Raw genomic sequence first — 24785 nt, 5'->3', positions numbered from 1 at the left:
TCAGTCACAGGATAAATCAATATGTGTTTCGAGCAGTCTCTGATATAAGATACTGGATTATTAGGACATGCCTGTAACGTACACTGATCAGGCATAACATTATGAGCACACATCATGGCACCTGTTAGTGGGTGGGCTACATTAGAGAGCAAGTGAACATTTTTTCCTCAAAGTTGATGTTAGAAGCAGGAAAAATGGGCAAGGAAAAAGGATTTGAGCGAGATTGACAAGGCGCTAAATTGTGATGGCTAGACGACTGGATCAGAACATCTCCAAAACGCCAGCTCTTTTTGGGGTGTTCCCGGTCTGCAGTGGTCAGTATCTATCAAAAGTGGTCCAAGGAAGGAACAGTGGTAAACCAGCAACAGGGTCGTCGACAGCCAAGACTCATTGATGCACGTGGGAGCGAAGGCTGGCCCGTGTGATCCGATCCAACAGACGAGCTACTGTTGCTCAAATTGCTGAAGAAGTTAATGCTGGTTCTGATAGAAAGGGGTCAAAATACACAGTGCATTATGGGTGGACCAACACAATATTAGGCCAGCGGTCATAATGTTATGCCTGGTCAGTGTATAGCTTTAGTAGATTTTATTTCTCAACATTAACAGGCAAAAAATAAATTGATTGTGGAATGGGGAAAAGGGCAGGGGGCACACACATACCAAAAATACATTACAAAAAGAAACCCTCTTCTCAAACAATAGCAAAAATGTTCAGTCTTTTATTTAAAAACTATAAACAGTCACCCAGTAAAGTAAGCCAACCTAGAACAGACTGTTAGGTATATGTATATATAATCACACACCCTACTGACACGGCAGAAATGGTGAAGGGGGAAACACCCCGCTCGGATGCTAACACAACAGGCAGTTTATAAATGTTACACAACACACTCGAGGGGGAGGACAGTCTGGGAAGCAGGGAGCCGGAATGTGGCATGGTATTAAGAATGAAAAAATAGTACAATAAAATTCCACACTATATTAAGATAGAAAAAAGGGGAGGGGGAGGAAAATATATGCACAGAAAGCAAATAACACAGGAGAAAACCTGTATAAAACGCCATGTATTTAAACCAATTTACAAATACAAAAAGAATTCAGTACGGGCAGAGAGGGCCTGTACAGTGACGCTTATAGTGGATACGTGGAGGAGGGAAATACCTTCAATATTTGTGGTGGTTTTTTTTTTTTTTTTGATGTTTTTTTTTTTGCTCTTCTACAAAATAACAAGATATATTATTCCATACTCTTTCAGCCAGCAAAATGAGTTCTACAAGTTATAATAGTACAAAAACAGGGGTAGGGGGGAAGAAAAAAAAAAAATAAAAGAAGAAAAGAAATCACAGTTCCACAAAAAAAACCTGTTCCCCATCCCCCTCCCTAAACTTTACAGCATCAGTACCTTTGTAGAATATTTACAAGTTCTTAAGTACATTCATCCACTGCTGAGTATAGAATCACATCTCGTACAAGTCACCAGGGGACCAAAAAAAAATAATAATAATAAATGAACCTACCAAGATAATGCTTCTGACACTCCACAGAGTGAGCTCTCCAGTGGCTGCAGCGGCATGAAAGGAGAATTTTTTTTTAACTTTATATTTATTCACAAATATTTACAAGGTTTTTTTTTCTCATTTAATATTGGTATTTATTTCAATAATAAATAAGTGAAAATATAATCGGCTCAAGTAAGAAAACCAAAGCTATCAACTTCTAAAGAAAAAAAAAAGAAAAAAAAAAAAACACAACATCATCCATCTAGCCACACCTCTGCTGCCCCTGCTCCGCCCCTGGTGTCTACTGAGCCCACCCACTTCCTTCCACCCGATCCAAAAAATATCCCTCCTTCCATCCCGAAACCCTCCCCCCTCATCCACTACCACCGATTCGCTCAGGACCGAGGAATAATGTGCTCGTTTGGTTGAGAGTGGAGAGGCAGCTTTGTTCGGGCTAGGAGAGGACAGGACAGGACAGGACAGGAGAAGGTGGCTTGTTTGGAAAAGTGTTGCGTGTGCGCTGGTTTCTGTGTGGCTGGTGGAAGACCCGTGGCAGGTTTTTTTTTTGTTTGTTTGTTTTGTTTGTTTTTTTTTTAAATAAGGTGAAGTGATGATGCACAAATCCCAACGCACAGAGAACGGAATGAAGGGAGAAAACGATGAACGGGGAGCAGAGAGGCATTGCCGACGCCGGCATCTCGCGCACCAGTACGAGGACAAAAGATCCATTTCCTGTTCGAATGTTTTTTTGGGTTCAGCTGGGCTCAAGCCTGCAGTGTGTGCGTGAGTTCGTAAAGGCATTTCGCGAGCGTGGTGGAAACCTCCATATTGCTGAGCGCCAGCACCGAGAGGTGATTCTCATGCCGCCTCACCAATCTGCACACACAAACATACAACACACAAGATTAGGCATGTAGATTCAGGACATCGCACATGCTAATACTAGCCAAAAAAACCCACAATCAATACAGTCTTCAATTACAAGTGGTTATATAATAATAATTATAAGTAATATACACAGCTAAAAATCATAAATTCATCATGTTTCCTAAATGTCTCATAAATAAGAGGTAGATCTGAACATATAAAAATCAGCTCTTCATTTATTTGTCTTTCCTTCTGGATTCTCCTCTCCACATCTGGTCTGCTAGCCAGCTCTCCCTCATCACATGAGCAACATGTGCTTCATCGGAGACATATGAGGGCAGCCGACCAAATCGCAGACTCACAGGGCAGCGCATGACACTTATAGAAAAGCGTTCTTCGAGACAGAGACAGAGAGAGAGGCAGAGAGAGAGCGAGCACAAGCTACTGTTCTGTTTACTGAAGCAAGGATGGTCACTTACTTTTGTCCACAGTCTGAATACTTGGCAATGTTCTTTAACGTTAAGGCAGCAGTTAGTCTAATGTGTTTGGTCAGTGGTCCCTCTTTATCGTCCTGAAAAAGAGAACATGAGGATAACTGATTAGAACGTTGAATCCTTGAAGCATGTTGTTTGAGCAAAAACTGAATTAGTAGCCACATGATTATGAAGCTCATCTACAGTTAAAGAGAGGATGGGTGTGGTGTTACTCACAGTGAAGTCCCTGAACACCAGGTTGCGGGAGCCCCGGCGCAGGGCCATGAGAGCCGCACTCGGGTGATTCACTATAGCTTTCTGTGGTCTCGGAGGAGCCGAGCTGTTGTCTGCCGGTGGGGGAGACCTAATACACACACACGTAAACACACAATAATCTCGCCCTATTTTACAAATATTTTCAAGTCTAATGTGGATTAAGGGGTCACAACAGTACAGTTTTAAGATGGCTGTTTATTGCATCATGTAATAAATAAAAAAATAAACACACTCCATCATTCATGTGTAGCTTTAATTAATGGCAAGAACTCACATGATGCACGAATGACTAAATCCAGCCATCAGCTAATTATTCACCGACACTAGTGTTTAGATGCAGAGAAAGGCAGCTGCAAAAATGACTGGAAGCAGGGAAAAAAGACTAGAAACTATTCAGTTTATGTACTGTATTTACCAATCGATATTGTTGAGTTTTAGGGCAACTGTTTAAATTAATAAAAAGAATTGAATCTTGAGTTGCGATATTTTGAGGAAATGGTGCAGTATTTTGAGATCAAATATATATGAAGTCGTAATATCTGGTATAAGAAAACGTCTCAATATCCGAAGAAGGTCGCAGTTGTATGAGAATAACGTCATAATAATTAGAAACAAAAACTAAAAGATACAGAGGGGGGAAAAAAGTCTTAATACTTGATATTATTAGAACTTTAAAATTAAAACAAGAACGTACAAGGATTTGAAGAAATCCATGAGAGTGACCACCGTCTGCAATTTCTCCTACTACAAAGCTAACGATGGTTTTGTAAGAGCCGGAACTCCAGCATGCGTAGTGCATCAATCGAGCTCTGATATGTTATCAGGTGAAAGTTTATCGTACAAGTTCATAAGACTTAATGCATCAGGGCTCCCAGTCTGAACCGCACGTAGACGGTAGTCATGAAAATGACCTTTAAATCCTCAGTGTCACAACTGTGAGGAAAAACTCACTGAGGACAACACAAGAAAGAGACCGCAAGATGAACCAGAGTCTAAGGGAAGGAAGTCCTCGTCTGAGAGGAGCCAGAGTCTAGGGGGAGGGAGTCCTCGTCTGAGAGGAATCAGAGTCTAGGGGGAGGGAGTCCTCGTCTGAGAGGAATCAGAGTCTAAGGGAACCAGAGTCAGTGGAACCCAGAGAGAGAGTCAAAAGGAACCCAACCAGTTGTCTTCTGGGTCCAACACCAAGCAGTGAGATTATAAATCATTCCTCAAGGCAATAATGCTTAATGTCTAGTCACTGCTTGTCTTCAGTGTGTATTTAGATGCTTTGCACAATATCAAAAACATGCAAATGTGCCATCAGCTCAACACCAGAGCCATGACTTAAAGGAAGGGTTACTCACTTGGAAGTGTTGGAATTGCTGCCTTGCGTTTCCTCCAGCTTGAGTCCAGCTAGTAGAGCTTCCCTGGAGCAGTGCTTGTCCTGTGGAAGACACCCAGGTTATAAGCACTTCCTTCATTCCCAGGTTAACCAGAAAGAAAGCGCATGAATGTTTTATGCACTATAATATGGCATCAAGGTGCTGTGATCATCACTGTCTGACCTGTAGATGAGTAATGAAAGAGAGTCTCTGGCGTGAAAAGGGTTCACAGCCTTCCCACTGGCACTGGCCGGGGTAAACCTCTTTATTGCCGTGTTGCGTGGCTGCATGGTAGAAAACCTGCGACGGCGTCTCAAACCACCTGAAAGATTACAGGAGAAAGTGCTATGTAGTTCACTGCTGATTTTACACACTGTACGATGTATGTAAAGTCCATTCAGTGAGATGATGCACAATTTCTGTTAAAATGTAGAACCTACATTATGCCAAGTGTGTTTTACTGCTTTAATGAATCCATAAATGTTTAAAGTCTAGATTGGGTCTCAGTCCATTCTGTAACGAGTTAAAGAGCAAAGCGCAGCTGCTGCTACCGGCTGCCGCAATTTGTTTGGCAGCAGACCTTGACGTTGCTCAGTGTGTGCAGGGATTTTACAGAGTCTGCTATGCATCAACACCCTTCATGAGAAGAGGTATTCACAACTGTCACAAAGTGTGCTCAATCATTAGTTCAGTCACATGACCAGAACATGTATTATAAACTATATCTTTACCCTGGGGAACACTTATTAAACATTGTTTATATCTGCTTTTCATATTAAAACTGTTAGGTACATAACAAATAGAGCTTCAAGGAGTGCTTTAAATCAAAGAAAAAGTGCAAAACCCCTCTTCCCAATGCATATAATGGAACATGTCCAATTTGCTCAGGATGTGTATTACCCTGGAATTATTCCTATTGGCCCTTTTATAGGATTTAAAAGGTGCATGCAAAAAGAACTACTACAGATTTGGATGGGACTAAACCCCAGAGATACACGTTTACAACCAATGACCATCAATAAACCATTCAGTGATCTCTTGTTCCCTGTGGATGGTGAGTTTATTATCCTGAACAGTAATGCTCTACTGATGATGAATGCCAGTAACCAGAAACCCGGCTCAGAAGATATGAACATGTATCCATCGTTACCTTTTACAGGACTGCCAAAGACATTTGAAGTTCTGTCCAGGTTTGCGCGTCTGTTCTAGAGGGAGCGCTGCGGCCTGAGGACCATCACCTGGAGTACCCGAACTCTGACCGACTCCTTGTGCAGTCTGAACCACTGGGGGTGGAGACTGTGCAGACACAGGATGCTACAGAGAGAAAACCGGGGGCTCTGATTGAAATGAACGTTACCATTTAAATTTCAAGCAGGTTACAATTCATCATTTATCTTCCACCTTTTTCAAAGGCCAGTGGAGAGAAAATAGAGAAACATTCTGACTTGCAAAATCCAACCATTATCAAATGTGTTCTAGTTAATTAAAGGAAAAACATGCAGAGGCTCACAAACAAACTGCAAGTTAACTACATTTGGAGAAAATTTAATCATTTATTTATTATAGACACTAGATTTCCTCTATTAAGCCAAAAACAAAAGGTTTTATTCATAAATCATTTGTGTAAGCATTTACACAAGAAATTTCAGATCCCATTCATGCTCCTGAGCGTGTGGAAATTTAAGCATAAGATGACTAATTAATGCAAAAAAAACTCAAATTGATTGATTTGATTACTGCGCTTGGAAAATACTGCGTAATTTAAATAACTTGGCAGACAATTTAGCAGACGCTCTTATCCAGAGTCTTTTATAGAAGTGCTTTGGAGAGTCCATCAAAACACATCCTCACACTAGTTCGCACGGTCAAGGACTACGAATTACCAGATTTTCTGAAAATCACCATTATTTTTTTAAGCATTAATGGTTTTAATTAAAAAATATGAAAAATAAAGTAAAGTGAGCCAACACAAACCCGTAAATTAAACTAATCATTCAATTATGGCAAAGAACGGGTGCTGTATTAACAGAGGACCGGCCTGTCTGAGCAGAAATGTAATAAATTAAATATCAGATAAAAGAAAAGAACTTAAAAAATACAGATTTCCCTTCACTGAAGAGTTCTGTTATAAAAAGTCTGAAAGTCGTCGACGTCACACTGCTCACTCTCCGTATTAAAGAAACCAAACTGTACCCTTTCCTGGTCACTGCAAATGGTATACCTCTGAAGTACATCAGTGGCCCATAAGGTCCAATTATGTGTCTCAAGCATTTTAAAGGCTTATTATATTCAAAAATGCACACTAAAAGACACAAAAGCTGTATCAATGTGGTTCCCCCCAAGCAACAAGGAAAAGTACAGTGTGGTCCCTTTATTTGTGTGTGCAAGCTGGGGCCAGCCTCTGTCTCATCACCTAAATGCTCTAATGCTGATTAACATGGATGCAAAGTTTACCACTTTACAGTTTATATCCTTGGCTCTCAAGTTACCGGTATGGTCATTAATATAACAGCATCCTTGCATTCAAATGTAAAAACCTAGTCCTGGTATCACCAATGCACAGTGCAGCTACCCAGAGGCATTTAGGTAAAAACTGCTTAGCAGTGTAGATGAATACTGATGGCACATTTTTCACTTTTGGGTGATAAATGCTGTGTGAGTTGTCTAAAAGCACTAGCAAGATTAACACACGTCTCCTTAGGCTAAAGTCTTTGTCAGCCTTTCAAAAAGCAGTTTAAAACCAAAAGGCTGTTAAGTCTAAAATAAATGTAGATCATCAATAATGTCCTTTAGGCAATATTAACATTATTTTGATTTATACTAGACCTCAACATACATGTCATGTTAACCCAAATGGCCTTTACACCAGACAATGGGAGGACACAGTGCAAATATTTCTATATACAAATATTTCTATGCAAACAGAGTCCTGTCATTAGCCACGGTGAGTGGAGAGTGCCTGTTGTGAGTGCTTACACACAGTAATTCACACGTTAAAAGTGTAAATATAAAGAACACCCCTACACACTATATACACACTTTTATAGGAACACCATAGCAATTATCTTATCTACCAATCATGTGGCAGCAGTGCAATGCATAAAAACATGCAGAGTAAGTCAAGAGCTTCAGTAAATGTTCACATCTAACATTAGAATAATCTTTGACCATGACACGGTTGTTATTAAAGTCACTGTTTGGTGCAAAAAACAAGAAACCGCCAGTGACCAGAAGCTCTGCATCAAACTGACAGAAAGACTAGGTTAACTCCAGTAACCACTCTTTACAGCTGGGATGTGGTCACCTTAAACTGGGCAGATGACAACTGGAAACACATCTCCTGATCTTTATTCACCCTCTATGGCCCTGTATGATTCTGTGCACTGTCCTGTTGCCACATGATTGGCTGATTAGATAATTACATGAATGAATTGTGGATTTACTCCGATGGTACGTATAATTTGGTAATTGAAAGTTAGGCACAGAAATGTTTTAAATTGTAGCCATATATACTTCATGCTACTTGCCACTATAAGAATTTTTAGAAGTGGTCTCCTTGTTCATTACAAGAATTTTGGCCAAAAACAGTTAAGAACCCCTAGTTTAATCTGACTTGGAGACATTTTGAAGCTGAGAATCACTGTCTGTTGGCCAAACAAGTTCAATTCATTTGTCGTTCATGGGTATTTTACCTTTGATTTATAAAATTTACCCTGGATATCTACTTAATTGACTGAGTGACAAATGTGTCCTCTTACAAAAAGCTGTAACAAGGTAAAAATGACTTCCTGTAAAATGCTAATTAATTAATCCTAATTAAAATAAACATTATAGGTCTTAACTCAATGCCTATTTTTCCTGACTTGTTTTTACTATAATCAAAAAGTTCAAATAGAACGAGGACTGTAGATGTCTTACCCGAGTGGTAGTTTCAGGAAGCGGAGCAGGCACACTGGGTCTCTGCTGCGCTACATTTTCTATTGCTACTTTTGCTACTGTGCTTGGGTCAACACCTGCCGGGACAGCCACCATTGTAGCACTGCTGCCAGCATTGTTGGGGTCGCTGATGGTGACTATCCGCACTCCCACCTTGTTGGGAATTCCTGAAGCACCCCGCTCCCCATCTTCTGCTGGTCTCTTTAGGGGCCTGCTCTCAGCTGTGCCATTAGTGGCCAGGTCTGTTCCAGGGAGATTCTGTGTGGTAGGTGTGGCTGCAGGTAGCGGAGAGATGTGGTTGTGAGGTGGGTGCTGTTGCCTCAAGCCTGTTGTGTCCAGGCTCTGTGCTGAAGGGCCATTGGAAATCTCAGCACTATGACTGGAGCTTTTTGGCCCATTGGCCAGGCGTTCCAGCTGCTCTGCTTTGGCAGTGCCCTGCTGGGGTGTGAAAGAGTCAGTAAAAGTCTCATGTACTTTCTGAGGAAGCAGCACCTCCCCATTGCCCATATGTTTGGAAGCTTTATGATTTGGAATGTTTTTGCTTGGATGGGTACCAGTTGTGGCCTCCCCTCTTTCAAAGTCACATACCCCATTTACTAGGGGCTTTCTGGATTCGGAGGGTGGGCCTCCTGATGTCTGTTTGGCCGTGCCATCGTTGCCCTGTACAGTGGGGCCATTGAGCGTCTGTGTGCCCTGCAGAGCCTCTGGCTGGCTGTTCCCTGAGTGGTATGGAGGTAGACTTGAGTCAAACTTCCTACCGTTGAGCAGCTTGGCCCCAGTTCCATCAACCTCCATAGGCTGCCCGTTGCTGGCTTTGGTGGAGACTTCAGATACCAAGGAGTTTTCCATCACCTCAATCTTCCTCTCATGTATGTGAAGTCCTGTAGCATCCTTGGCTTCCTCCTCCTTTTGGCAGATGATTTTGTCACCTCGAAATGGTGGAACAGGTGTTGTGCAGGTAGATGCTGGAGGAGGTATGGGTGGGGTCAATTGGAAACCAAGCGTGGGGGCTGATGTGTTGATGGTCAGACCAGTCTGTGAAACCAGTGAAGACTGTGTCCCCTGGTTGCTAACAGCAGCATTGGGGAAACTAGAGTTTGGCACTACCGTGAAAGTGACCTGGTTACTAGGTGTGGCCTGTAAGATGGTGGCAGGGTTGGAGGTGGAAAGGATCTGCCCAGGTATGATTGAGATGGGCACAGTCTGTACAGCACCAGCACCTTGCAGTGAGCTTTGCATCAGCTGTACATTTAGCTGGGGTGTTTGTGGAGTTCCCTGGCTACTATTGGTTACCTGGTAAACTACCTGTGGGCTAGGTGCCCTGGTGCTGGAAGGAGGAGGGACTTGTGGTGCTGGGAGAATAAGCTTGCCTCCTGGTGTTGTAGGACCACGCTTTGGAAGCAGCAATTGTTTGATCAAGCTAGATTCTGTGGAGGTAGTCTGGGCAGGGGCCATGGGTGGGGCCATGGGAGGGGCCGGTGGAGGAGGTGGTGGTGGCGGCGGCGGCGGAGATGTGTGGATCTGTAACTGCTGCCGCTTAACAGACAACATCTGGCTGACAGTGGGAGGAGGGCCCTGGCCAGGATTTGAGGATGGAGACTGCATCTGTGGACTGGGGCAAGAGCTGAGCTGGCCAGGTGAAGAGGCTGGTTGAGGAGAGGTGGCAGGTTGCCCTGAAAGGTGAATAGTCTGGGCATTTTGCATGGTTGTAGGGTTGGCCAGCACGATGTGGTGGATGGCTGGGGCAAAGGCAGGATTAGGCTGTGGATTAGGGCTTACAATAACTAAGCTCTGCTGTTGCTGCTGTTGGTGGTGTGGCTGGTGGTGCAGTGGATGCTGGAGGGGCTGCTGTGCCTGTGGGGCAGGTTTTGGGGCAATGTTCTGGAAAGTAACACGTGGTCCTTGGGCACTCTGTACACCTGCTACAGTCAACACCTGCCCTTCTGCCACCAATGGCGTACAAGGAGTGCTCGAGTACTGAGGAGGGTTGGCCAGTACCACAGTGTCCTGTGAAGAGGCAGCTTGTTGGCTCTGTGGGGCTGGAAGCCGCTGTTGCTCCAAGGGCGGGCATGCTGCCTGTACTCTTCCTGTGAGTATATGTCCCTGTGGTAGTGCCTTCTGTATCAGAGTTACAGGAGCATGTGGAAGGAGAGTCTGGGGTACAGAGACTGCAGGGTTAATATTATTATGGTTGGAGGCATTGGAGTGGGTGGAGCCAGGAGGGGCAGTGGGTGCTGTGGGGATGGAGCTCTGGATCATGGCTGTCTTTAGGATGTCGTTAGGCCGTGGAAGCATTGGTGGAGCTGATGGGGAGGAAGGTGTTGGAGCTTGTAGCGGTGGGTTTGCTGGGAGCCGTGGAGCTGCATGAGCTGGCACTGGAGCATTGGGAGGATGAGGATGTGGTACTCCATGCATGTTGAAGGCAACCGGTGGTGCTGCCTGGTTGGCAGTAAGGCTTGGTGCTGGTGCCCGGACAAACTGCCCACCCACACCAGGCGGCAATGCTAGCAAACATCAGTAGAGACAGATGTTAGTAAAAGAAATAAGACAGCATAACCCAAAAGGCAAACAGGCCAGCGGCCTACCTGATTGGGGGTGATGTGGAGGCTCTAAGGAGGCTTCATGTTTGGGCCCTGGTACAGGGCAGGACTGCTGCTGCTGCTGCTGCTGGTAATACAGTTGAATGGGGAGAGGAATTGCCCTCTTCCTCACACCAACTACATGGATTTGAGCTTGAGAGTTTACCTTAGATTCTTCAATGCGTTTTATCGTATGATTAGGGAATACTGTCCTGTAAAAACAAAGGAATTCAAGCTCACATGCACGAAGCATCATAATCATTTAACCGCATATACCTTTGATTGTTTTCACTGTTACAAGTCTAAAAAATAAGAAAGCCACATGCACTCACCTTAAGCATTTGTAAAAACCATTGGATGTGAGAACACCTCCACGTGACAACTTGCTGCAGGTTGCCAGGTATTCCGAGTACATATCAGAGCGAGAAAAAGAGCCTTCTGCATGCACCTCAAAGTGGGCATTCAGCCTGGTATTAAGAGAGAGAGAGAGAGAGAGAGATGTAATACACAACCAGGTGGTAGCTCACTGGAAATTTTAAGTGTGATCTAACTGATACTCGATTGACTTGTGCGTTATTCCACATACATAACCGATTCGACAGTTTTCCCCCTTAATCTGTCACTCATCTAATCAGATATACACAAAGCAAACCTGACATTTGACAACTCTGGTAAAATTAGGATAAGGATTAATAATATACAACTTGGATAACCAAATCCAGTATAATTTCATCTAAACCCAAACCTGTAAAAACTAGTTCAGGCCACATTTACTCCATCCCTTTTGTGATTGAGTTGGAATAGAACAAAAAATGTGCTCTGTTGTGGGCCAGAAGGATTGGTTTGATCAACACTAAACTTCAATTGCTTTGTAACTCATCTGACACTTTTATAGAGGCTACTTTATTAATTGCCATGAACATAAATCAACAAACAAATTCTTATCAAAAAAGGAAAGAAGAAAAAAAAAAAAACATTTACCACTGAGCAGCAAACTTTTCTCCATCTATCTCTACAATGCCAGGTGGAGGGTTATTCTGGACAGGAACTCTAGTCACTATGAGACAAAGGTCATAAAAAGTGAAAATTAGCACAAGAATATTACCAGGATAAAGACACTTTAGGTTTACATCTAAGCAAGCATCTCATTTGTTAATCATGTTCTAATTCAAATGCACAATAAATAAGCAGAGACTTTAGATTGCTAATGTTTGTTGTGAACATTAGAGGGCAGTGCTGAGCCACAATATATGTGGCTACAAGGTGTATGTTTTAAAGATGAAATGTCTATGTAATTTCATGTAATCAAACGTATGTAATCAAAACTTAATACACAAATTAAAATTAATCTTCAAATAGACGAGATGGACAATCAGAAGGAATAGGATCACTCACCTGTCACAGGTGCACCTTGCACTGGAGGAGGTACGTTCTCTACCAGCTGCGGCCGTACCTCTGCCACCTGGCTGTTTGTGGACTGGTGCTCAATCAGTTTAATAGCTGTCAGAGCTTCAGGACCAAACGTGTGCAGATCAACAGATACCAGGCGAACCAGCAGATCTTTTAATTAAAAAAAAAAAAAAAGTAATTTAGTGGATTATAATTTCTGCAGCTAGTCACATGCTTTTTCACTAATCTCACTGGAAGCAGAGGAATTACAACACAAGTATAATAATTTACTGCTACTTGTCTACTTTATACTGCTGTTGGTTTCTGCAGCAATGCATGTCCCTTAAGACGGTATGAAACTATATCAAAGTACAGCAGTTTCTTTTTGTACCAAAAGAGAATAAATCGATACTTCTGAGGAAGCATGAGCCTTTTAAATGCATACCTATGCTCCTGTCCACAGAGGCGATTTTGGAGCAGGTGATCTCTCCGAGTTCTGTCAACTGATATAGCACCTCCAGGGCAGAGATAACAAGCATTATGTCTGGCAGGGTAAGCAGGGTGATCACCTCCCTGTAGGACTCCTGGTCCACATACTCGCAGATCAGAACACCGTTATCCTCTGCCTTGCTTAGGTTGGCCATGATCTCCATGGCTACAAAAAAAAGAAAACATTACTTTTAAAACAGAGAGAGAGAGAGAGAGAGAGAGAGAGAGCATGGCACCTATGACAGCAGGAATAACAAAATTATTGGGGTGGGAATCAGTAGCTAAAAGAAATATTACAAACTACAGCGTGATTATATTTTTTCAAAAATGGAAAGGACCTTGAAGCACAATGTTATTTTATTCCTCCCTCTCAGTGAGCTTGCCCTGACGAGTCTGTATTAGGTGTTCCCGTACACAAATTCAGCTCGTAGCTAACAGGTGTTTTCTGCACATTATTCATTTTAAACTCCATTAACAACTAAGAGTAAAGACGATGGAGGCTTCTGCTCACCTCTGGTGTGTGCATTTCATCTACAGATCTGAGCCTTTTATCTTCTGCTCTGTTTTAGCCAGAAAACTACTGAATAGCAGCCCGAGTTTAAAAGGCACAGTTATTTCTCAAAATGCTGATGTAATGTATATGTAATAATACTAACCCCAGTTACAAATTCTTGAGCAGCACTTCATCTACAAACGTTCTCTTTCAAGAATTTTAAGATAAGTAGACGAGTAACTCATGAGCAGCATGAGTAAGGAAAATTGTGCAGCCACATACATTTCTCCTGCCTTCAATCTATTTTTGTCATAATGGGGGGGTGGGGGGGTGGTTGGGTATACTCTTAGCTTTTTTTTTGTTTTTGTTTTGAGTGAAAGGCAATTTTCTCTGCTGGATTTGGTCTTACCTCTCATTTTTAAAAACCGGTCCCTTGACATCAGACATTTGGTAATTGTGTGGAACATTAGGTGTGTTGTTCGAAAGTCTACTGGATCCAGCTGAAGCTGTAAAATAAATAAATAAATAAATCTTTTTCAACTCAAGCACAGAGCCTACTCTAATAAAAATGAGGTTATAAATATTACTACATCTAAATACGTTCCAGCCAAATTCAAACCACTTGCTCACTGAGATCCAAAAATATTTATAAAAAAAAAGTAAGTCATTCATTTTTGGCTATCTGACCTCGCTTGCTACGTTGGCCAGTGTGTCGAGGCCCAGCTGCCGCAGCGAGATGAACGTGCAGTGTGCACAGAGAAGGAGGAAGCGCAGACATGTGCGGTTCACTGCCAGCTGTTTGACATTGGTCTCCTCAAAGGACAGGTTCCTCAGGATGATGGCTACTTGCAGTACACGCTGACCCTCCACGTCAGAGGTGCCCATATTCCTCTCAGGGTGAAACAGCACAGCCTTCACTCCAGTCTGCTCTGTACCATCTGAAAGGAATAAGAGACCACAAGAGCCCTTTTCAGTTTCCTCAGACTCGGATAAACTCGACCCCAAGCTCCAACTCGATCCTTGTCAAAGGCATGTGAGGTCTGTATTGATAAATTAGTTAAATGGTTTATGATCATCAATCTTTTATTGAAGTTGTGAGTAAAAACTAATCTTTTAAACTAAAATTTGAACCAATCAAGTGCAAAGTGCCTATGCAACACAGCTCATGTGCATGTAGTGAATCCATAAAAATCCACAAATCCATAAAAGGTACAGGAGATCAACAGGGTAAAGGCTAAAAAACACAAGTGCAAATTATTTTGACTCTCTTCCATGGCAATTAATATATTTAGCAATAATAATAATAATCAAGCATTAAAACCTTCCAGCAGTTGAAGTTCCATCAGTTGAGGCTAACTCATCGTCCACTTGTATAAAACCATATCTTTTGTCATAACTGAATGATTAGTTTTATTTTTCATCATTTATGGGTTTTTTTACCTTCCTTTTTTATATTATTTTATTAATAATATAAATGTTAATAACATAAAAGAACTGGTCTTCACAAACTGTTCTGAATGGTACTCACAGTCCCTAAACAAGTGAGCTAGCATGAGGATACTTTTGTGAGTTTGCAATATAAAGGCTGCAAATATAATTCATGCAGATTATATGATTTGATGTAAAACAAGTCAAGGTCTATGTTATTTAATTTTGTGTGTAAATTTACACACATTCAAGTGGGACACAAAGAATTTGCAGGATTTTCATTAATACCACATTCCTTGCACAAACAATTCTTAATAATCCCGTCCTTGATCATCATAATAAATGAGGGTCAAGGCTGAGGTTCTTGACTCAATCATGAAAATGGATAGCATGAAAGAGTGCATTAGTGAAGGAAGCAAGGAAAAGAATTTACATGTTTAGTTCTTGAATAGCACAATTAAATTTCTGAAGCAAATTTCTACATTTCCATACTGGAAACGAGTACCTTTTACATTCCATCCTTCTCCAGACCTGTGCAGGAACCTCATGAAATAAAGAAACACTAAGATTAAGCAAGGATGTTGAAAAGATTTCCTCGAGTTCTCCAGCAGGACAGATCTTACAGTCTTTAACAAATCAATTATACAAATAAGTAAAAAAACAGCAAACCAATGTTAGTGTTTTTGTTGGTTATGGTTGTTCATGTTGCCTTAAATAAGCTGAAACAACAGAGTGAAACCTTGCCTACAATCGCGCCTTTGCCACAACAAAGAAAACGAATGAATGAGTGAGCGTGTGTCCACCCACCTTGTGGTGTGCAGCTCTTGTCTGAGATGAGATCTTTTACTTCATTGTCTTCAACAATATCTTTCCAAAACTATGAACACAACGAGCACAAATCCAGTTTATTTATTCAGTTTAATCAAACTGGGGTTTAAAAAGAAACGGCTTACGTATTAATAGTTACTGCGATTTACATTCGTTTCATTCTCACCTTGGCAAAGTCTCGGGACGTTTTCTCCCTCCAGTCTATGCCAAATACAGCAGAAAAGCTACCTAATGCTGAGACACACCAAGAGAAAACTTCATTTATTTCCTCCCATGCTCTGAACTCTCTCTCTCGCTATATAATATATATACATACATACATGTATGTATGTGTGTATAATATATATATGAGAAATTCATTAAAAGTAGCTGTAGTGCAACAAGTAAAATTCATAAGCATGCAACAAGTAAGGTGAAGAGAGCGTACAGTCATCGAAGACTCCTGCATGTGCCAGCAGCAGCGTGACGATTTTGGGCTCCTTCTCCAGCTGCATGGTGTGCTTGCTCTCGTTGGACATCAGCGTACAGACGTTGATTGCAAAGTCCACCTCGTTAGGAAGCCCCGACAGCAGGGACAGCACCAATTTGTTGTAGTCACATGGAGGGACAAAATCCGTCGACAGCCCGTAGCTTTGGCGGAGATAGTCTGTTGATCAAAAATGCAAACGTGTTTAAGCAAAAAAATAAAAAATAAACAATTTGACTGGGATTCAATTTAAATTTGATTCAATCAAATAATACCGTATTATAATACTACTAATATCTCAGATAATGTGTCAGGATATCAACTGTTGAAATCTCCCAAAATAACATGCAATACTTTAGTTTTTTTGCAATAAATCTTCTACTGCATTTCCATCCCTGATTTGTTCAATTCAGATGCTTAATTCACTCACAAGGTAAATCAATACCATTAAGTGGAATCGACTTCGAGGTTGAATCAGTGAATCGACTCTTTGACTTGATGACTAAACATTTATTAAAAATATACTGTGTGTGCTGTGAAAGGCTACTCTACTCACCCAACACTGCATAATGCACACGCTTCACAAAATGAGTTGTTTTGAAGTGAGAAACCATTTGTCTTGTAGACTAGTCACTCGTTCGAGAGCGTTTGCAGTCATTTTCAACTGATCAAGTACAGACATTTTACTCAAAGTATCACAGAGATGTTTTCTAAAAGGGCAAGAGGGGTCGATAAACAGGACCACAGAAAGCCTGGTAATGTAGGACAGAGAATTTAATAAGCAAAGCTTCAGCCTGGTACACGAGCTTCTAGGGTTCACACGGCTCCATGAAGGAATGCTCATGTTACTCACATGACCGCGTAGTCTAATGTAAAGAGTTCTCTTACTTCAGAGAAGGTCGTGCTGTTTTCTCTGCACTCTATGCCATTTCCGTTAAATGTGTTTAGTCAGTATGAAGAGATGCAACGTGCTTCATAACAGTCCAAATAATCAATACGAAAAAAATTATTTATATTATTAGCAGGTTTTGCCAAATAGATGTTTGCAGCCCTACAGTGTGAGTTACTAATCACTGACATGAGAAATAAACAACTAGTTCGGATTCTCGCAGAGACTGAAAAGAAGAGTGCAGAAAGAAGTCGCGGCAAAAAGACACGGACCTTGGCATAACACAGACTCTGAGGCAGCTGCATCAGTGGAACTTTTATCGATCAAAGTGGCAATTTATTCTGAAACGAGGTGAGGATTGAGCTTACGTTCACAAACTACTTAAAAGTGACCGTTTTCATGAAGTCACTGTTTCAACATTATTTTAAGCTATACACGTAAAACGACTCTGTGCGTTATTAACTGACCAAAAAAACAAAATTTCAGATGTAAAGATGTCTTATTACATTAAATGCATCATGCACAAGTATCAATACATTAAAATGCTTATTGTGAAATCTGTATGAAGTATGGCTTGTGCAATGTGTAGGGTGTGAGCCGCTCCAGACTGTGCAGTTATGTGGAAATAATCCACAACGTGGCAGTGTGATGAAGTTACTGATGTGGATTATTTTCAGATAACTGCACGGTCTGGAGTGTTATTGCGCTGAAACCACAGATCATTTATCAATGAAGGTCAGGTTGCACTTTTTTTACCAGGGTATAGTCTCTCTCTCAGCTTGTCATTGTTTCGAGAAAATGGAAAGTGTAAGCTCCACTCTACTGGGAATGTTAAAAAGCACCATAACCATTACAAAGACCTGATACTGGTAAATGGTATGCTCAAGTGTTTGCTAACCTACCCCACTTCTACCACCACAGCATTTTCATCAGCTGTGACGCTACTATTGCTATTAAGTTCTGGATGTTAAATAAGACGGATAATATGTAATCATTTTTTAACCCATGACAACGATTGTTATAGTTATGCAATAAAAAGTTTGAACATAAAGAGCTGACACTGGAAACCTCTTCCATAAGAGCTAAAAAGGAATTACTAATCTAAAGAGAGTAATAATAATAATAATATTCACCATATCAATGATTACCACTATATTCGTATACAATTTTCTTTGTTAGTGTCTATTAGCATTAATTGAGCAATAAACTTACAATATAAACACAAACTCGAGTTCTGCAAATATCACACATCACCTAACCAATCAGCTTTGATTCACCTCCGCACATCCTCACACAGCCACAACATTAAGTTTTATTTTAGTCTTGTATTATATTACACCTGCTAACTTTTACGTGGAACATGCTATTACAAGCTCGGATTGGAGATGTTAGGACCATCACGCTCTTAATTTGAAACACATGACACCATCAAACTGTCTTCTTTTCAAGCTGCTGCTCATGCAGTTTTGTGCTACATTTGGTCAAGTTAGCATCTCGCATCTACAAAATAAACCTGGATACACATACATTCGTATAAATTTAGGTTTAGAATTCAAAAATCAGTAATGAAAGCAGTATCTAAGCAGATCAGCTCCTAACAGTACAGTTGAACAGGAATGTGGCAGATCTGTACTCTGACCTAATGACTGCACAGCCACAGCGACGATTACACGGTCAGAAGAGACAAGCAGACAGAAATCATCACTGGACATAAGAAGAGAAGCATCCAGCTAGGTACCTGATACAGTGTGTTGCTGATAGTTGTAGGAGCAAGGTATTGCACCGATCGGAAGCGACGGTTTGGGGTTTCCAGGTTGCACCTCGTCGTCATCTTCTCCAAAGTGATGGACCTTCTCGTACTTCTCTAAATATCTGAAAGGAAGGAGAAAACAAAATTTATAGGTAAAATGCTGATTAGACTTGGGCATTACAATTGGGCCTTTGCTTTTTTGTGTATTGCAACAATCTTTGCATCAGATGCACAAGTATAATTAGAGAAAAGAGTGAGACACACCCACACACACACCACTTACTCATACCTATAGATTATAAGCTTTTATTTTGCTATTTATTTATTGGTTTATCTATTTGCTTGTTGATCTTATAATTTTGTTTTCATTACTTGCCCTTTTAAATGCTTTTGCAATACATGTACAATTTGTCATGCCAATAAAGCTCATTTAAATTGAATTGATTAACAGAGAGGGGTAGAAAGAGAAGGGAAATACAGAAGGGGGAGTAGTAAGAGAGGGATTGAAATGGGGGGTAGAGAGAGAAAGGGGGGGGGGGATACAAAGAAAAAGACAGACAGAAAGAGAAAGACAGAGAGAAAGAACGAGAGAGAGAACACAAACAATGTATTCCCAGCCAGCAGTCTGTCATTCAGAAGAGTCCCGTAGCCCTCAGCTGTTAAGGCAGACTAATACACTCTTCAAGCCTGGTGTTTGAACACACATCCCTACGTGAATGGGAATGGACGAAGCTTTCCTTTAGGATCTGAATGGGAAGCAAGGCTGGCACATTTGCATTGAGCACTTTCACATGATCAGCAGATGGTGCAAACGTGTGGTTTATTTGGAGTGCACTTCTCAGCAACACCTGCCAGCACCGCTAGATTGTTTGGGGAGATTCGCACAAACTATCAATCGCTCGAAAAACAACATCATTGCCCGAAGTCACACGTCGTATTTTTCCCTCCTTTTTAAATCCGCTTGGTCTGTGTAGCTCTCTGGGGTACGTCCTTATGCACATGTGCCATTTTAATGGCAACACAGCTTCCTTTCATAGCAAAAAAAGTTTTAGTCACATGAGGGGTTAGGGTTTAGGCTCCACCTGATCTGAATTCTTTACCTCATTTGACTCTGGCAACAGAGCTCCGTGTTAAGAGCAAGCAGACCGCCGAAGGAATTCCTGAAGAGTAGGACAAGTGTATATTACATCATCCTCATCATCATAACAGAGTTCAGGCTCGGGTCACGCCACTCTGTCTACTAACGAACATTTAACACTTGGATCCTTCTCGTTTATAGCGCAACTGAGTACTCCTTTACACACGTTAAGCTGCATAAAATCAGTTTGTAAACAATTTTGAACAAAGGGCAAATGTTTCTTTCAAAGTCGATGCACAGAAGTCTGTTCCATCAATGAGACGGTCAAGCAAATTTAAAATCGGAGGTATGGGAATAGTACACCCACAAAAATACAAAATAACACTGTGTGTGTGACTCACCGAGGCAGTCTCCTGAACGAGGTTTCCCCTCATGTGCAGCTATGGTAATCCCTCATACACTACTGAACACTGCACCTCACACACTCAACACTAACAAATCAGATTTATACTTCTCGCTCTCGCTCTCTCTCTCTCTCTCTCACACACACACATTCACAATGAACAGTTCTCAAAATCCAATCCATACACCAGCTCTCTCAAAATCCAATCTCTTGCTTTTTCTTCACAAGACAAGACGAAACAAACCTTTTTCCTGCAGCAGCAGAGAATCCTAAATTAGTCTCAATGGTGTCTCCTCCAAACTAATGTGCGGGCATGTCACGTACTCATGGCCTAGTGAAAGCAGCGTATGCAAATCATCTAATTCCTGGAACACTCGGTTTGTTTTGTTAAGCAACGTACCTGACAGAATTTAAGCTCTTCTGATGTTTTCTTTCCCTCACCAAGCCCGAGCCCTCCATGGGTTGAAATGACTCTTGCTGATCTAGTTTCCTCTCAGAACACGGTGCGGTTATTAGACGCAGCCCATCTTTCAAATCAACTTACAAATCACTTAAATCAACAGTAAACAGAGTACACACACCACCCCCTACTGGAATCGGGCGGCGTGGCCACAATGGGGTTTTGCCCTTTACAAAAACTAAAGCATGTGATACTGAGGAGTAGATTCGACTTGATTAAACAAAAGTGCTCAGGGCTTGCTGTGTAAATGAGATCTTAGCAATTAAGACTGTTAAGCTCTACTGAAAACACAGTAAAATTCAAATACAGTTTTCTGTTCAGTTTGTTTCTGCCAGATGCAGGTTCACGGGGTAATCCCCAGGACCACCGGGTTGAGGTCAGCTTTTGAACGAGGCAGATACAAAACCCTATCTACTAAATTAAAGCCAGTAACAAGTGGATCCTCTATAAGGACTTGCTTACACCTACACAATCACAGTTACTAGGTTATAACCTTGATCCTGACCCAAGCCCACTTTAGGAACCTCAGAAGATGCTATACACGTTCACCAAAAAAATAATAATAATAAAAAATAAAAAAAAAACTTTAAGGCCACACTCTCAAAGAGCGCTACACAAAAAGAGGAAAAAGAAATAATATAATGTGTCTTAGTTATTATTACATGCATTAATACATCAAATACAATAAATACATCAAACATATCAGTGACACAGCTTTAAGACCAAATAGCATTACAAAACGTAACAAAAATGCACGGGTATGCGCTAAAAATCAAATCAGATTCATGTAGCTGTAATACAATTCTCTGCTTAAAGACCGAGTTATTGCACAAACCGAAGAGATGGCAACACGCTTCATACAGACTAATAAAGCAGAGCCTCATTTAGAAGAATTACTTCTCAAAAAAAAAAAAAAAAAAAGGCAAATAAAACAATATTAATGTCATCATCTTCTGTTCAGCATCCTCCGTCCTCATAACAGGTGGATAACTTCAGAATGTCAACATACAGACACAGTATACACACATACATACATACATATATGTATACACTCACAGGTATGAAATATTAGGGCATGAACGATCTGAATTTGTTTCATTAAACAGCCTGGTTTGTGTCCACATTCAATTCCCAGTATACACAAAACAATACTTGATTTCTGTTATTTATTTATTATTTATTGTTATTTATCCTAAAAATACTCTTAATTGTATTCAGTCAAATTCTTGGGTTTAAACTGTAAAAAAGCCAACAGCGCACCAGCATTCTTTGGTTTAGGTCTGACCTGATTAAACATAAAAACACACTGGCAGAGCCATCATTCTAGCACTTTATAACAAGTAGTAGATAAGATGGAACAGCTTTTGCCTGTGTGTGGTGATTTTATTATAAGCGATCGCGCTCCCTTTCCCTCGTTTTTACCGACACGTCCGTGAAGGAGTCAAATGAGCGCAGGGCAGAGAGACACGGCGTGTTGTGTACTGAAAGGTAATTATACTACACTCTAAGCTACCACATGGCAGGTGCAGCCAAACCTCCCTGCACTGCCGACACACTTTCAGCCCGGCAAGTCTCACCTCGTCTGCAGCACACTCAACTGGAGTGCGCTCTGCAGCAAGAACACACTGACAATTGCAAAAAGCCAGTCAGGCATGTTTCTGTTCTTATTTTTATCACACTGTACACTACATGACACACACAAGTCCAAAACATGCGAGATAAAACATCCGTAACGTTGCATAGAGGCAACAGGTGAAGCTGCAGGACCAGCATGTTAGGACCACTTCTACTACACATACAGACACTTTAGGTAAAATATCCACTTTTACTAAATAATGCATAAAATAAACAATCTCTACTCATCCAACATGAGGCTCAAGGCTTAAATTAAGCTTGGCTTAAGTAAGAGTAGTGTATGTTTTGTGTAGTGTAATTGTAGCATTATAGAAGTGTTAGTGTGCTAGAGTAATTTAAGTGGTAGGTCAGTGTAAAACGGCTCCCCGAGCAGAGAGTGTTGTGTAGTGTTGTGTAAATATTGTGCAGTGTGAACATATTGCTGTGCAAAAAGTGGTTCCCAGAGCAGAAAGTGTGTAGTGTACATGTTGTGTAGAGTTGTCTATATGTTGTGTATGCTGAGATACCCATGCAGAGAGTGTGTAGTGCAAATGTTGTGCATCTAAGTGTTATGTAGTCTAAGTAGAGTTGTGTAGTGTAAATAAGATGTAGTCTGAACAGTGTTGTAGTCCTAAGTACAGTGTTGTGTAGTCCTAAGTACAGTGTTGTGTAGTCTAAGTACAATATAGTGTAAATAAAGTGAAGTCTATGTACAGTGCTGTGTAAATACGGTGTAGTTCATGTACAGAGTTGTGTATTCTGTGTACAGAGTTGTGTATTCTGTGTACAGAGTTGTGTAGTGCGGCTCCCCGAGCAGAGAGAGCGCGTGCATGCCGGTGAAGAAGCTGAAACATGTAAACACAAGCCGCGTGTGTGCTGGATGAGGAGGAAACTTACCGCAGGTAGTACTGCTTCAGAACAAAAGCAGCGTTCGAGCAACTCCTGGGAAAATTAAACTCTTCTCCAAGTTCCGACCACTGGTTTTTGTCCGAGACCTGAGAATTAAAAGGGAAAACACACACACATACTTAACGGAAGAATCCATGCATAACCATGATTTTACAATAAGTTGCTCGCTCTGAATGTTTGGGCGACTTTGTTTGTGTGTTTGCTCGGTAGCCGGTTACCAGTCAGTCTGAATCAGGTAGCTTGCTAACCCCTTGTTAGCACTCCCGGCTAACGCTACTTTTATTTCACCTTTTAAAAATGCCTCGCGAGTCCTAAGTGTACACAAGGCTCCCGGTTCCCGAGTTGAGCGACCCCGGTCCGGCTGAGCGACGGTGACGGTTATATTTTGTTAGTTATTTACAGTATTCAGTAAGGAGGCCTGTGTGAGGCCTACATTTCAGCCCTTAGCCACGAAGCCCCAGCCAGCTATGGCGAATTTCCCTAACTTCCTCGACAGGAGAGCGGGCAGAAACGCGCGGTGGAAGCCCGGTGATTGACGAAACTCGAGGGTAAAAACGTGCCCGCTCAGTTCGAGCCGCTCTTCACACTGCACTCACACACACTCACTCTCACACACTCTGCTAGAGCCGCTAACGTCCGGACTCTCGCTCGATTCATCGCTTCTCTCTTATCACACACACACAACAAGCCCTACTAGCACATTGCCGGCCGAGAGAGGCCATGATCGCCCAAAACTACACACACACAAAGTGCACATTTTCTGCTCGGAGCTCGGTTTTTCCGGCGCGTGCCGGGAGAGTGTGAATAGACGGATAGTTTTGTTGATTTCGGGATGCCACTCACCTTAGCGAAGCCGCCTAAAGAGACGACTCTGGCATACAGAGCGCTCAGGTCCAGCTCCTTTCCCCCGACCACCGGGACCTTTTTAAACGGCGATCTGCGGAGAAAAACAGTTCAGTGAGCACGGTAAAACCTTCACGAGCCTCTAAACGTACAGCCTCGCGTGCACGAGCGCGGTTTAAAGTTAGATATATGTAATTTTTTTGAAGAATCTCTCACCCTCTGCTTTGGTGAAATTGCCGCAGCTCGTCCAGGAAAGCTAGTCCTTTCCTTCGCTGCTCGGGTACATTTTTCCCCGTCGAATTTGCCATCATGTCGATCCGCAGAATCGGCCCAAACCACGCTCTCTGGCTTCCTAAGACACCGGGGAGCCCATACTCCGGCGGCGCTCGGTCCCTCGCCACGCTGAGTGTTTTAAAAAAGTTAAAGAAATGGCAGATGGGGAGAAGAGCGCCAGCTCGCTAATAAGGTCTGTTACACATACACACACACATACACACACAACACACACATATACACACACGGCTACCAAACAGGGAAAAAAAACGAGTCCGATCCCAAGTTCACCCAAACAATCAGATCTAACGGCGCACTAAAACCGTCATGGTCCAAAAGACGATCGATTTCAAACGGCCGTGTTCGGGTTTGGAGTGGATCTGACAGTGTGTGTGCGAATCGCTCGCTCGCTCACTCGCGCGCGCGCGCACACACACACGCTCAGTGTGTGGAAGCGGCAGCCACTCTCAGACAAAAAGA

The 24785-nt window shown here is 41.9% G+C and overlaps 1 protein-coding gene across 1 annotated transcript; it reads right to left on the bottom strand.

Moving 5' to 3' along the window:
- Positions 1-704: 704 nt before the first annotated feature.
- Positions 705-24785, bottom strand: arid2 (AT-rich interactive domain 2). Its single transcript, XM_058408766.1, has 21 exons — positions 24249-24785; positions 24033-24126; positions 23178-23275; positions 18714-18847; positions 16048-16266; positions 15787-15854; positions 15600-15669; positions 14052-14302; positions 13774-13870; positions 12828-13037; positions 12389-12553; positions 11975-12050; positions 11326-11460; positions 11000-11205; positions 8397-10918; positions 5629-5792; positions 4662-4800; positions 4461-4540; positions 3079-3205; positions 2848-2939; positions 705-2377 (listed from the first exon to the last, which is right to left on the bottom strand). The coding sequence occupies exons 1-21, from the start codon at positions 24341-24343 to the stop codon at positions 2266-2268; spliced, it is 5154 nt and encodes a 1717-aa protein (XP_058264749.1). The 5' UTR covers positions 24344-24785; the 3' UTR covers positions 705-2265.

Source organism: Hemibagrus wyckioides, linkage group LG14 (genome assembly GCF_019097595.1).
Source record: "Hemibagrus wyckioides isolate EC202008001 linkage group LG14, SWU_Hwy_1.0, whole genome shotgun sequence".
Lineage (NCBI taxonomy): Eukaryota > Metazoa > Chordata > Actinopteri > Siluriformes > Bagridae > Hemibagrus > Hemibagrus wyckioides.
The sequence above is the reverse complement of the archived record's forward strand: the minus strand, read 5'-3'. Positions and strand labels throughout refer to the sequence as shown.